Genomic DNA, 14,152 nt, shown 5'->3' with positions numbered 1-14,152 from the left:
CCTCTCGGCGGGTCCTCCCCCCTGGCCCTCCACCAGCTCGTAAAGCCGCCGCGTTCCCGCGCAGCTCCTTGGCCGGACCCCGAGAGCTGTCTCAGGAGCTTTCTTTGTCAGCGCTCTCAGTTGGAGGGGGTTTTGGCTGCAGAGGTTTTATCTTTGCCTTCCGCAAGGCTGGAATTCAGCTTCGCTCTTGGCATTGTCATCCCTCCGCTTTATATATGGCTCCTGCTGAAAAACAGCCCGGGATAGCCTGAATTGCAGCCCACTGCCAAACCTCCGCGGGAGGAGGACTGGTGGCAGCGAAGAACTGGCAACCCCAAGGCTTCACCACCCCGGCTCCTTCGGGGAACCTCTGCCCTGACGTGTGACACTGGGGGCTGAGCTCATCCCGGCACCAACAGTCCTCCCCCAGGCAGCTCCCTGGCCACGAGGCTGCGCAGAGGATGCTCCACACAGGACGACGTCCTGGGATTTTTCAGGGGCCATGGAAAGGAGTCAGGCTTCCCAGTTTCACTCAGATCCAAAGGGATTTGAAGGCCTAAAACTCTCCCTGCATCCTAAAAACCCCAAACTGTGCCTATATGACTATGACGCAGAACAGCACCATGGAAGCAAAGGAACGACCCTGGCTTTCCAGCAGTGCTAGCCTTATACTTTCCATTTACTAGTTATTTCTTTCTGGATTTTACCTTTGTGATACTGAAGCTCCTTCCCATCTGGCACAGCCACCCCCACACCCCCCCACACCCCCCGGCTGTAAGAAACCTCCTCCTTGCCCTGCTCTCTAACCCAGCACTACCTGCCAGCTTGTAGGGGCAAGGTGGCTTTTTCCTGGCTTTTTGGCTTTCCTCTCGCTTCCCCTCATCAACTCCTTTGCCAAGCAGTGTAATTTTACTGCCTGGCTTAAGGAGCCAAGAAATACGTTTGCTGGTGTAAGCTGTGCATTAGACGTCGTCAAAAACATGCAGCTTCAGGGTTTTAGGAGCCAGCTCGAGAGAACAGCGCAACACCCGCAGAGCAGCACGGCCGCGGGTTTGCACTCTCTCTGGTTTCACTGGCGTATGCTGGTACTCAGCTCGCTCTGCCCGTGGGTGGCTCAGCGCAGGGATGGAGCTTCAGGCAAGGAAAGGCGTGTGCACAGGGGATGGAAGCATCGGCAGGGAGGTGATGCAGTGCTCTCGTAGGTGGTGTGGTGGGAAGGGGTCCTACGGCAGCAACCTGTGGGCAGGGGGAAGGACTGGCCTTCCCCATGCAGCACTTTCATCCTCCTTCCCCCTTAAAACCACAAGCTCATTAGTGCATGGGCTCTGGCTTCTACAGAACCAAGAACAACAGGGTCGAGACCTCTCCTGTGGTCTCCAAGACCCTCCGAGAACTCTTCTTCGCCCTCCAGATACCAACAGCCACATTTTGCACCTCATTTCTCCTGAATGTGGGGGTGCTTCAGATCTCCATGTATATTTTTGAGGTTCAGACACCAACACTACTACAAAATCCGCCAAGTGGTACCGTCAGACTCAAAATGAAAGAAATACTCATCAAAGCGATTTGCAAAACATTGGCCATCGTGACCACCCACAGCTGGGTTTCCATCCTGCTAAGTCAACATCACGTTCGATCGCCACCATCAAGAGACATTCAGTGAAAACAATCTCATCCTTATGAACCAACAAGGTGTCCAAAACCCCAACCCCAGCATGGGAAGTTTAAGCCTAATGATGGGATACACGTGTCCTGCTCCAGGCACGAGCATCTTGGCAAACATGGCCGTGTCTCTACACAGCTGCTACACAATGCGCCTGTACTCCTCGGGAAGAATGACAATAAGCAGCAGCAAAAAGCTTTCAATATTTAGCAAACTCTCAAGAACTCTCAGGACTGTCGGTTACATATGAGCAAAGGGGAAGCTCCACCTCAGGCTTTATTTGGAGGGTTCTGGGGCTCAGACTGGCCATTTATCAACCTGCGTGTTTTTCACAGAATCACAGAAATATAGAAGGGTTTGGGTTGGAAGAGACCTTAAAGACCACCTAGTTCCACCCCCCCGCCACGGGCAGGGACCCCTCCCCCCAGCCCAGGGTGCCCCCAGCCCCGTCCAGCCTGGCCCTGAGCCCTGCCAGGGATGGGGCACCCACAGCTGCTCTGGGCAGCCTGGGCCAGCGCCTCGCCGCCCTCACAGGGAAGGATTTCTTCCTGATAGCTGATCTAAATCTGCCCTCTTTCAGCTTAAAGCCATCACCCCTTGTCCTGTCACTGCATGTCCTTGTAAAAGGCCCCTCCCCAGCTTTCTTGTTGTTACAGGGCTGGAGCACAGAGCTGAGCAGGGAAGGAGCTGAGTTACAAGTCTCTCCTCCAGCTTTATTCCTGGCAGAGACAATTTGGGGTAGTGTTGCTCAGCACATCAAATCACCTTATTGTAAGCACCTGCTTACAATAAACCCCTAACGACGTTGAAAACTTAAAACGTCCACTTAGTTTAATTTCTGTTTTAGATTTGGATTTCTATGTACTGTAAATGCTAGAAAGAATCTTTTTTTGAAACAATGCTGCATATTTGCATTTGGAGATGCTCCATAATTGGCTGCCCTTCATCTAAGATTTCTTTCTAAATGCAAAAGGATGCTCTCCGCACAGGCAGTCTGAAGGGGAGGCTTTGCCACCATCACCTGCTAATGCCTTCATGCCAGCTGGGAACTCCTGGGCAGGCTCCCTTGCAGGTGGGGTGGGTCAATGCACTACTTTGGGTCTCTGAAACCCAAGGGCTTTGAGCCTCAGCAGACACTAAAGGAAGAAAAACGCCTCGTGGGGTGACGTCAGCCTGTGCAGGTGGGAGTTTGGGGGTCTTTGCTTTTGGGACACGTGATGGGAAAAAGCAAGATGGGCACAGTCAAGGGGTCTAGTCCTGCTGAGCATGATCCTGCCTGTTTGCTGTACCACCGGTATGGCTGAGAGTGTCTCCTCAACCTTGGAGGTGCCACGTCCCAGAGCTCCCCCCATCCCAGCCACCTCTTCAGTGCAAACAGCTTCCTTGGGGTTGGGGTTTCGTGCAGCAAAAAATGGCAAGGTCAGCACAGCCCACTCAAACCTCTCTCTCGGGAGCAGGGAGCCCCCGGTGCGGAGGGCACATGCCTGCTCTTAGTGTCCCTGGCGTCATGAGATGGGCAGCCTGGTGGGACCCCGTGCCGCACTGTGGGGACAGTCCCCAGCCCTAAGCCCTTGGCTGGGTTTGCAAGCAGCTGTGCTGGCAGCTGGGGAGCTCTTCCGCAGCCTGTCCAGGGGACAAACGGCTGACGGGGCCTGGCTGTAAAATCTTGGATGACATTTTCTCTCCACTCACCTTTGATCCTGGTAAACGTGCTCTGGGTGCTGCAATCAGATTGAGAATCTCCCTGCGTGCAGATGTCCTGCAAAAACTACACCCACAGCTGTAAATCACAAAGCCCTCCCCGATCCGGTGGTTAGCGACAATGAATAATGATTTTTCTAATGGGAACTGGCCAGCATTCAACCCACTCCTTATTTTTTTCCTAAGCAAATACTGTTTATATTGAGAGACTTGCAATAAGTAAGACTCTTGGATTTATACGAGATCAAAAAGCAGCCAAAGGGGGAGATTTCTGGAAGCTCAAGCTACAGGGACTCCTCTCAGAGCAGGCAGACCCCAAACTGAGATCACAGCAACGCCAATGCACCCCAAGCACCAAACCCATGGGGTGTCCCAGCTCCTCGGGTCTCGCGAGGACAGCGGGTGGGCAAGCACGAGAAGGGGACGGTGCAGAGACGTGCCTACGCAGTGTGTGTGTCAGTCGTCATCACCCAAACCTCCCACACCGTAGGTGGCCCAGGACAGTCCAGCAAACCCAGACCAACCCAGTCTGCCTCTGGCCTGGCCGGCACAGCCCCACGGGAACCCAGTGGGGGACACATCCAGCCCCCCGGCATGCTTTCTGCTCTGCCGAGCCCGTGGCTGCCGAGCCCCTCCTCTCTGACGTTTCCAAACTCACTAAGCCTTTTTCCTTACAAACGTGAACTAGGCAAGAAGAGAACGTTCACACTTGAAAAAAAGAAGAAAAAAAAGAAAAAAAAAAGACGTTTTTCTTTAAAGCACAACTTTTTTTTGGGTTCCTGACAAAGCAATATTCTCCAGGCCAGTTGGAATCTGGAAAAATACACTTACTCAACCTAGCCACCATGACTCCAATAACAATTATAAAATGTCCAATAAAACTTCTATGTAATGTCAATTCAAATCTTGAAAAGCAGAATTAAGTGGTATATCAACATTAAACTTTATTGCTTCCTTTGCAGAGCAGAAGTATTGTCAATAAAAGTCATTCTGAATGAAGAAAAGGGCAGTAAATATTAAATAAACAGGTTTTTGTTGAAATGCTATAAATGCACCAGAGCTGCATTTTACACTGGGACCCTTTTTTCCTTTGCAGACTCCCCCATGATAGAAATAAGTCAGTAATTGTAAACTATCAATAAAGCGCCAATTAAAGGGTGGTTAGATGCATGCATTTACAATATGTCATTATAAGCCTTTATTGTATGTAGTTGGCTTTTTCAGATCCCACTGGCTCCGTCTGAAGTCCCCCAGCACACCACCAGTCCTGCCGCTCGTTAGGGGCCCTTGGAGGAGCCGTGAGGGTGCTGGAGGAGAGCACAGCTGAGAGCCCCGGCTGGGGGCTTGGGGTGCATCCCCCGTGAGCCCCGCGCCACGGCGAGGATGGAGAAATCCAGAGCCGAGAAGGGGATGAGAGAGGAGCATCTGGTCAAGCTTTCTGGTCATGCTCATTTCTACTGGCAGCAATGTGAAGATAAAGCATCACCGTCTTGGTCCATTACGCTATTATTTTATTATGACAGCCCTGCCCTGAGACACGGCAGCTGTGCCAAAGCCCCGACTGTGGCAGCGTGGTTGTTTTCTGACAGGTGTCTTCTGCTCCTTTCTGGCTCTACTCACCTCAGAAAGAGCCATCGCCATCCTTCCTACACTTCCTTACATCCAACAGTATTTCTACTCACAGTTCCTGCTCGCTAATTGTACCTCCACCGTGTCTCAGCAGCTGCCTGCTTCTGCAACGCACAGCCAACAGAGATGGGATGTTTTGTTTCAACCATGAGACGAAAGAGCATGCTTCTTTGGGGGTTGGGCTGAATATAATCCTCCCAGTGACACTGAAAACCTCAGGCACGATGCCCATCGCAAACACAACCGGCATCTCATGGAGCAACGCCCCAAGACCTCAGATCCCTGCTGCCCCGCTGCCGGGACCTCCAGCTCCCTGAGAAGATCCATCCCCACAAAACCAAACCTAATGCCAAAATGTGTGCCGAGCGAGCAGAGGCACCAGCCCTACACTTGGTGGTACCCAGACCCAGCGGGATGTCTTTTGGAAGCAGGCGGAGTGGGCATCTCTGTGAAGGCACAAATCCCGTGACTCTTACGTCAGACCTTTAAAATCCAATCAGCATTTTTGTGGTTTACCAGTCGGGTTTATAAGCTGTTCCCTAGTTTAATCTTCACATGTATTTACAGGAAGCAGTAACAGCTACCGAGTATGAAATTCACGATGCTGAAATGATACTGAACAAACCCTGCCGTCAGCAAGGGCCGACAGCGGCACTTCTGTGAGTCAGAGTGGCTGAGGTTCAATGAGCTCTTTGAATTATGATGAGGCAGAGACAAGATGAATCAGATGTGGTCTAGCAAAGTGCATATGCAGGAGCTTCTGTCCTCTGACTTTTGCACAGATTTATTTACTTCATGTACAAAACCAACCCCAAACCGAAACTGACTGGAACTTGAACGCAATTCATTTTGGAAGAAATTATTTTCACTATGAATCCAGGCTCAGGTTGTAAAAAAAAAGCTCAAATGCTTTCAGAGATAAAGAACAGCCTTTGGATGTTAAATATAAAAAAACTTCCCTTCAAAGGGTGAAAGATGACTATAAAAATTAACTTTTGGAGAAGTTGCAAGTGTTCACCCCAGCCACCCGCAGCCGCAGGATCAGACCCTTTGCACTGGGACATTTCTCTGCCATCCATATGAATGGAAACCAAACCAGCAGCACAAGGAAAAGCATGGGAAGAGCACCCATGGCAGTGTGAACCACTCGAGAGCCAACAGTTAATAGCTGTGAATCATCTTGATTCACTTGAGCCTGAACTCCCGACCTGCCGATTGAGGCGGTTCCTCTGGATGCTGCCCCTGCTCGGGGACAATGGGCTCCAGCGACCCACACTGCTGCCGGCACACGTGCCCACGTCCCGGCTGCAGGTTACACAGCTGGTGTGAGGAACGAGCATCTGCACCTTGGCCACCCACAGCCCACCCCACAGCCCCCCGTGGGGGCAGCTCTCAGGAGGAGAGGTCTGAGACCCTTCAAACACCCCCTGCGCTGCCCTGGGCAAAGATGTGACCCTTCGGAAGCAAACCTAGGAGCGGCTCACCTGGAAAAGGATCTGCAAGAGGCCGTGGATGATGCACATCCGCCGTCCCAAGAAGAGGAAGAATGGCACTACCAGCTCGATGAAGTGATTGACCAGGGTCTCGAACCGATGAAACCACCACGGCGAGTGATGCATGAAGTAGGCGATGGGGTTGGGCACCGGCTGCGTCTGAAAGGTGCGGGAAAAAAACAAATTAATCCTCCTCCAAGGCTCATTACCGAGGGCAGCTACAGGGCTCTCGGCCTTTTTCCTTATTTATTTCCCCAAGTCTGCTCACAGGACAACCGTCCTTTGCCTCTGGGCACTCATTCCTTTCTAGAGAAAATTAATTCATTCAAATTTTTTTTTCCTGCAAACCCAAGGAATTTTTAACTAATGCACCTTGTAAAAAGCAAGAGTTTTAATTTTCTTTTTAAATCATAACCAAACGCCACTTATCTTAGATTAATATTATTTAATACTGAAATATTACACATAGCTCAACACCGACTGATGTTACATTGCTCTGCACGAGTACTGAAGCTCATCAGAGCCGCTAAGCAGATACAGAAACTGAGAAAAGGATTTTCTCAGGGTCACGCAGTAGGTCAAACAGAGCCAGGAATGGAAACCAGATTTCAAAACCTAGAAGATATTCTTTCAAAATGTTTAAATTTGAAATAAATGTGGTGGTAGAGTTGCTTTCCAAAGTTGCAATTTGGAAGAGGGAAGTGTAATTCCTCTAAACATGCTATATTGGTTAAGGTATTTACATATTGGCTTTGTGACAATATTATTCTTCTATCAGCCTGAGATTTTTTGACACTGGGAGACCTTCCACCCAGTACAATAAAGCTGCAAATTTTACAAAGGAAACAAACCCAAATCCTGATATGTTAGTAACTGCCATCCTAAGAAATGCTGCAATTTGGATGAATAGAAAGAAGTTAACAATTTATCTCAGCGTATGTGACAAGCTCAAATTCATTAGTATTGTTTTAAAACTGCGTTGAAAAAAAGAAGAGGATGAAGACGCAAATTTTAATTGAAGGAGACACAACACATCTTTAAATTATTTGTAGTTAAATCAAAAATACAAACAAAACAGGGAAAATACTGTACTATGCATGGCAACCGAGTGTGCTTCCACTGCCAAATCCCACAACTATTGTAATTCCTTATTAGCAAAGCTGGGATTAATAAAATTGTTGCTCTATATGGGTTTGAGGCTGCTGTAACCCCTTAGGACAGGAGACCGCATCCTTCCTTCCTCGGACACCGGCGCCGGATGGAGCGGTGTCGGGGTCACGGAGCTCTGCCAAGTCCACTCCGGCACAGGGGTGGGAGGTCAGGGCTCCCCCCTCCTGGGGCAGCAGCAGCAGCCCCCCGTGCCACCGAGGGTCCTTCTCCTCCACACGGGACCTGGTTTGAGTTAATCTCCTTGTTGGACTGCTCCTGAGCATTCCCAGAACGTCAGGGAGGCTAACAAAGAGATTTTTTTTACCTTGATCCCAAATTGCTGAGAAATGCTTTTATCCTTCCAAAAGGCAGGTTGTTTTCTTGGCTTCTTCTATTTCTTTTTTTTTTTTTAAAAAGTGCTTTAACCAAAACTGACCTAGATGAGGTATCAGTCCTACAGGTTGTAATGTTTAGCCTGAGATGAGCTGGTTTCCAGCACGTAACTGCCTGTTCCTAACACCCCAGAGCTGCGGGAAGGTGGCATTCCTGCTTGTCCCCTACTGCCACTGCTGCGCGGTGCCAGGGCACCCCTGGATCCGCTCCCTCCCACACAGGCAGCACTTATGGCCGGGGAACACAGGGAACAGGGGTATCATACATGCAATTACACACCTACTGACCGACGTAATTAAGCCCCGTAATGCAATGGCACTGAGCTGTGATACATTTGACCGCTGTTTTGCAGGGCTGGGCTGACACTGCTTAATTTTAAAGTCATGTCCACCCTTCGCTGTCAAACGTGACACTTGGTTCCCCCATCCCCTTCCTCTCCATCACAGGCTCATGCTGATGCCCTCGTCTACCAAAGCCAACCACAGCCAGCAACTCCTGCTTGTTGCTTTGGGCTGGGACTCAGAAGGATAAAATTCCGGCCTTTAGCCCACTGTGCAGGAGCAGAAGAAAGTTCTTGGTTTGGGCTCCTGCACCACGTACGGGCTCACGTGGGAACAGCCCAGGCTGGCCGGCCGCGGCTGCTGCCGCCCTGCTTCTTGGCAGCAGCTGAATTCTTACCCTGAAGTAGAAAAAGGGGAGAAAGAAGCAAAGCCCAGAAATCTGGCATGGGTTAATAATTCACTCCCGGGTGCTAGAGCATTGCCATCCTTCACCTTATCAGTGCTGACGCTATCACGGTGCCGGTGCTGGTGGGGGCAATGCTGCGACAGGCAAGATAACTCGGATGACAAGCAACACCGAGAGCCTACAACAGCAGCAGATGCAGCACAAACACCACCCGGTTCCTCGGCACTTGTTTTGACAGAGGGAAATGCACACATTCGGTAAGAGCAGTGCTGGCGATGGAGCCGCTGGGGTCACTGTCAGCAAGGCTCCCCTCCTCCCCATGGCTGCAACCACTTCTCCAGCGTGTAAACCTCGAGTAGACAGAACAAAAAGCAGTGATCGAGAAGTGATTCGCCTGTATCAGAAATTCGTTAGCAGGCTGCTGGGGGAGGAGAGCTTTGTGTGTGTGTGTGTTCCTCCCAATGCCTTCCAGATGGTGCGAGCATGGGTGTAGCACAGCACAGGTTTCCTGGGGAGAAAGCCGTGTTCGCTCGGGAAGGGGCGTTGAGGCAGGAGCAAAGACCCAGAGCAACATGTGAATCACTGCGGTGCTGAACACTGGCACCTGCGATGCTGGAAAGCTTTCTGGTTTCTTTTTGTGGCCGAGTTGACCTCTGCCTGGGGTGCTGGGGGCACCCCACACCCTGGCTGGTGGGTCCCGCTGCACAGCACCCAGCTGGGGCTGGGGGAGAGCCCCCGGGCACATCGCTGGGGTTAGGGACTGTGCCCAACACAGGCATGACTAGTGCTCTCCCTGTGTAACCATGTCCTACGGAAACACCGCAGCGGTGTCGGAGCCCAGGAGGAGGGAAAAGCATTCCAGGATCACTTCACCCGGCTCGTTTTGCTGGGGATTTTGAGCTTTACACTTTGCTTTGTGGCTGCTTTGCAAGGAGAAGCATCCGAGGAAGCAGCCAGGAGTTCCCCTGCATTGAGAACTGTGAACTCCTGACACACAGACACAGAAAAATGCAACTTCAAGTCAGATGCAACTAAATAAACAAGCCCAAGGCAGCCGTATGGTGCGAAGAACAGAGCTGAGCCCTTGCCTCCAACCAGCCCCGTTTCTGGATACCTCTGCGAAACATAAAATGTTTTTAAATAATAATAAAAAAACCCCGATTAGCAAAAACCGGCTTTATGTGTCAGCACAAGGTGCAATATAATAAACCTTCTGCCTCCCTCACACCTCCAGCAGCCAGAGAAAAACTGCGCTGCAAATGCGTTTTGAAATCAGATTGGGGAAAATTAATTCCATAATTCACGGGGCAGATTTGTAATGTGTGACTGCGGGGCGACACTCGGCGGGGGCTGCTGAATGAATTCTGGGTCGCCAGCTAAGGCATGTTCTCTGGCTTGTATCTACCAGGTTTTATGAGGGCTGGTAACAGATTCTAAAAATATGCACAATAAACTGTTTTTTCTCCCTAAGGGGTCTATGGTTTAATTATGTTCTTAGTGAGAACCATTAAAGTGCTAAGTACCTGAAGACTCCTAATTTACTAAACTATACGCTACTAAAACCCAACAGAAGGCTATTATACACCAGAGTAAAGGCTCTTCTCTGGGACTGTAAGCACACATGGTCTCTCCTCTCAGCCTCCTTATTGGTATGGCATTACACAAACTCCGACCGAGTATTTAATCCCAGTGTTAGATACCCCAGCTCAGCCGAGGGAAATCTCCAGGCTCTCCTACACGTGTGCACGAAAACAAGTCCCACATTGTCCTCGAACAACCCGCTGCTCACACCAGCCTGGGGATGTTATTCTTGCAGCAGGAGCGGCGCAGCTCCCACGCCAGCAGCCGTGCGGCATGGGAGCGGGAAGCTGGAGGGCAGGGAAGACCCTGTCCTCAAAGATCACAAATGAGGAGCCCAGAGATACATCAGGTAAGTTTTATCCTTTGCAATGGTGGGGTTTTACCTTCCTTAACACAATAAACTGGCACAGCTTCAGGAGCCCCTGCTGGACCTGCTGCCCACCTGAGCACCGCCACAGCTCACGCTCACAAGGCGTCTTTCAAAAAACAGCACCGAGTTATGAATGAATCGGTTTCAAATAGGTGAACAAAAAATCCATTATTCTATCCGTTTGTATAAGGTGAACTGAGATTATGTATTGATTCAGAAAACCAAAAGTATACTGGGCATCGATATTAAAACAACACAAAGGACAGCCTTTCAAAACATCACCCCGGGTGCCTATCGCAGAAATCTGGCTTGGTGAAAAACCAAGCAAACCACTAATATTCCTGTACACTCCAGATACTACCATTCCTTTTCCCATTGAAAGGCACCTACTTAACCAAAATACTGAAATTTGAGCATGTTGAATGGTGGAAAAATCTGGAAAAACAGATGGAAATGGAACAACGGCAAATATGAATAAATGATGGGAAGAAGCAACTATTGAGTCAATAGAAAAAGGATTAATTTGGCGCAACAAACACTTCCCTAACAGCTTGCAGGCACTGGAGGCTCTGACAATCAAAAGAGAGGGAAGACTGGCACGAACGGGAAGGTGCAAAGAGCAGTGCCCTGGAAAAGCAGGCTGAAAGGTATCAGGGAACGTTTCCCTGAACGTTTGTGGAAGGTACAGATGAACTGCAAAGCACAGTTCTCCAGCTTCCCGAGGCACTGAGGCATGAACTCATTTTCTCAGCTTCAAAGAAAAGCTCTCAGTTCTCTTGTACTTTGGACCGAAAAATAAAAAGGATTCTCCGTGGCGGAGCATAATGTGATCAACATGATCCAACAGGCTGTTTCTCTGCCAGTCTCTTCTGCTTCAGATCTTGACCCTTCCTCCTTACGCATCTGCAGATCAAAGCTCCACTTCCCCAAGCCCGAGCAGCAAGGGCTTCCCAGCCCCGTGCAGAAGAGCAAGAGGCAGCAAGCAGAACGGACATAAACGGGGTCACTCGCAGCTGCTGGGAAGTGTGGGAAGATGCGTGTCTTGACTGAAGTCAGATCGTCTCGTGCTGTACAGTAACCACCGTCTCCTGCAAAACACCCTGCTTCCTAACGGGGGGAGAGGATGGAGGGCGGCTGCTTCCTCGCCGTGAGGCTTTGTGGTAGGCGCTCTGCATCTGCAGCGCCCTTGATTGATGAGCAACATGGTGATTTTGCACAAAGATACACATGTAGGCAAGGGTCCTGAAAGGAAATTGAGCAGTGAACTGCTCAGCCTCCTGTGTAAATCCCAGCGGTACCCTGCACCATGCACATTTTGTACATACATTCATGCGCACAAGGCTCCACGTGCACGCTACTAACACACTTGCATACACAGCAGCTAGCCGGTTAAAAATAGGCCCTTTGAAACGTTCCAGTTATTCACAGGATTCCAATCAAAAGAAAATAATAAGCAAAAAACTAAAAAGTTGCATCTCTCTTAAAACGCGGAGAGATCTAATGTCCGGGTGGGTCACAAGGGGCCGGCTCTTCAGTCACACAATATCAAAAAAACCTAAGTCTTGATAGATCTATTAAAAAGAAAAGTTACCGATATGTTCTTGCTGGGCAGAGCTTCCCCTGTCCAGTCAATAGCAATATTCAGTTCATAGAAAAACATACTGGAATCTGCCTGCTTTAAGACAGCAACCCAAGCCAAGGAGATGTGTGTTTGACTCGGTGCCAACACGACCATAAAATGTTGGCAATTTAGTAGAGACGTAGTGCCGCGCCACTCTCCCAAAGGACCTAAACAAACTTCAGATGTAGAACATATATTTTTACTTTTTATATATATAAATCTGCTGTTTCATTTTTAACTCCTTTCCCCAGCCATCCCTCCGTCTAAGGTTTTTCAAAGCTGAAACAGGTCCCTACTTTTCCCGGCTGAGTGAAGCCTCAGCAATGAAAAGTTAAAAGCATGAAAAATCAGAGAAATGATTCACGTCTGGGTGTTGGGTTTCTTGGGGAATGATGGCTGCACATGCGGGTACATATGCTGGAGGGGAAAGGGTCTTGGGAGAAAATTCTGCTGTGCAATTTCATGCCTCGGCATTATAAAATATCCTGAGGATTTTTTTTTATTTCCACCACCCCCCCCCCATTCACAAAGTTGCACTTGCAAAATCACCAGTGTAGGTGAAACCTTCCTGCCGCATCTGTGACATCAAGCTACAAAGCCAAACTTTGCTTTGCGATGAGTCAGCCCTGACTTACACCAGCACGAGCGAGGATGTGCTTCACCAGGGGCACACTGAAATGCGGGACTTTTGAATTCCAACAAGCTGGGTGGGGGCAGCAGGATCCATAGCTGTGCTGTTTGCTTTTCCAGACGGCACCCTACCTCCCGGTCAGAGCTATCCCTCTCCAGTAACACAGACCACATTTCCAGGCGCGTGGCGTACCTGTTTATTGACACTGCTCCTCCATAGCATGCCTCCGAGCTGCTCACTGTATATAGCAATAATTGTGCATGTACTACAGATTCACCTATTCATTCTGCACATTCTTGGAGGGGTCCAGAGCTAAAATTACACAAGGAACTGCTGAACTGTTCAGGCTATTTATTTGTTCAAAATCCCTTTAAAATAATTAGCAGGGCCTTGGACAGACATCTTGGCTCGGGGCGGGGGGGGGGCGGTGGCAGAAGAAGCTGGTGCAACCAGCTGCGGGTCATTCCTGTCTTTGGGGAGAAGGCTGGTTCATTAACAGCACCAGAGATGGGTCACATTAGGTTTCGGGAGTGGGTCAGGCTGGAAGGTATAGAAGAAACAGGAGTGAAGGGCAATACACGCATACCAAGAAGGTCCCATCCCAAAGGCAGCGGGGGAGCTGCAGCCATCCTTCTCCAGGTTTAATACCAGTTGCCATCAGATACCGCTTTCCTGGTGCGTCTCATATTCCCAGATTTTCCAACATAGGAACACGCTCCCTTGTCCGGCAGTCTCCGATGGAGCTCACCTTCCCCGGCAGATCACGAGGCAGGTCGCTCACCAATATTTTAAATTGCCATTTAAGAGCATATTGCAAATATGATCCTTTAATTGGTCACTATTATGGCTCTCTATTAGAGAAGACAAGTTTTTCCACACAAGGTAAGCCCTTGCGAAAGCACTGAAAATGTTTAAAAACAACCCAGTCCTGATATATTTATTATATATTTCTCTCTATATAAATAATTTCATGAAAAGGAAAGTACTGAGTGGAAACTCCATTTAAAATGTGATCCCAGATGGTGGCAAAGCTCTAAAATTGCAAAGCAACATGTAAAGAAAGATTAACGACCTCAAACAGGCACAAATTTATGAGGTGAAAGCCCCTGTAATCCTAGAGAAAAATGATACCAAACGTTAGACTAGACAGCTAGAAAATACCTCTGCTTAGTTCATGTGGCCTCTGCCATTTTACATTTTCTTTTAATACGCGTTACTTTTGGGTTCATTTAGTCTTTTCTCCCGCAGGCCAGAG

The 14,152-nt window shown here is 49.3% G+C and overlaps 1 protein-coding gene across 8 annotated transcripts in view; it reads right to left on the bottom strand.

The window, feature by feature from the left end:
• Positions 1-14,152, bottom strand: part of LMF1 (lipase maturation factor 1) — a 218,164-nt gene that overhangs the window by 70,014 nt on the left and 133,998 nt on the right. For all 8 annotated transcript variants that reach the window (XR_005827344.1, XR_005827345.1, XR_005827346.1 and 5 more), the window contains one exon: positions 6,457-6,624. Coding sequence is in view for 5 of the 8 variants with exons in the window: in XM_040590105.1 (XP_040446039.1) it covers positions 6,457-6,624 (168 nt within the window). In the remaining 3 variants the exon portion in view is untranslated. The remainder of the gene's footprint in view (positions 1-6,456; positions 6,625-14,152) is intronic.

The sequence above is a fragment of the Falco naumanni genome, chromosome 4 (assembly GCF_017639655.2).
Source record: "Falco naumanni isolate bFalNau1 chromosome 4, bFalNau1.pat, whole genome shotgun sequence".
Lineage (NCBI taxonomy): Eukaryota > Metazoa > Chordata > Aves > Falconiformes > Falconidae > Falco > Falco naumanni.
This window is presented reverse-complemented; position numbering and strand designations above follow the sequence as displayed.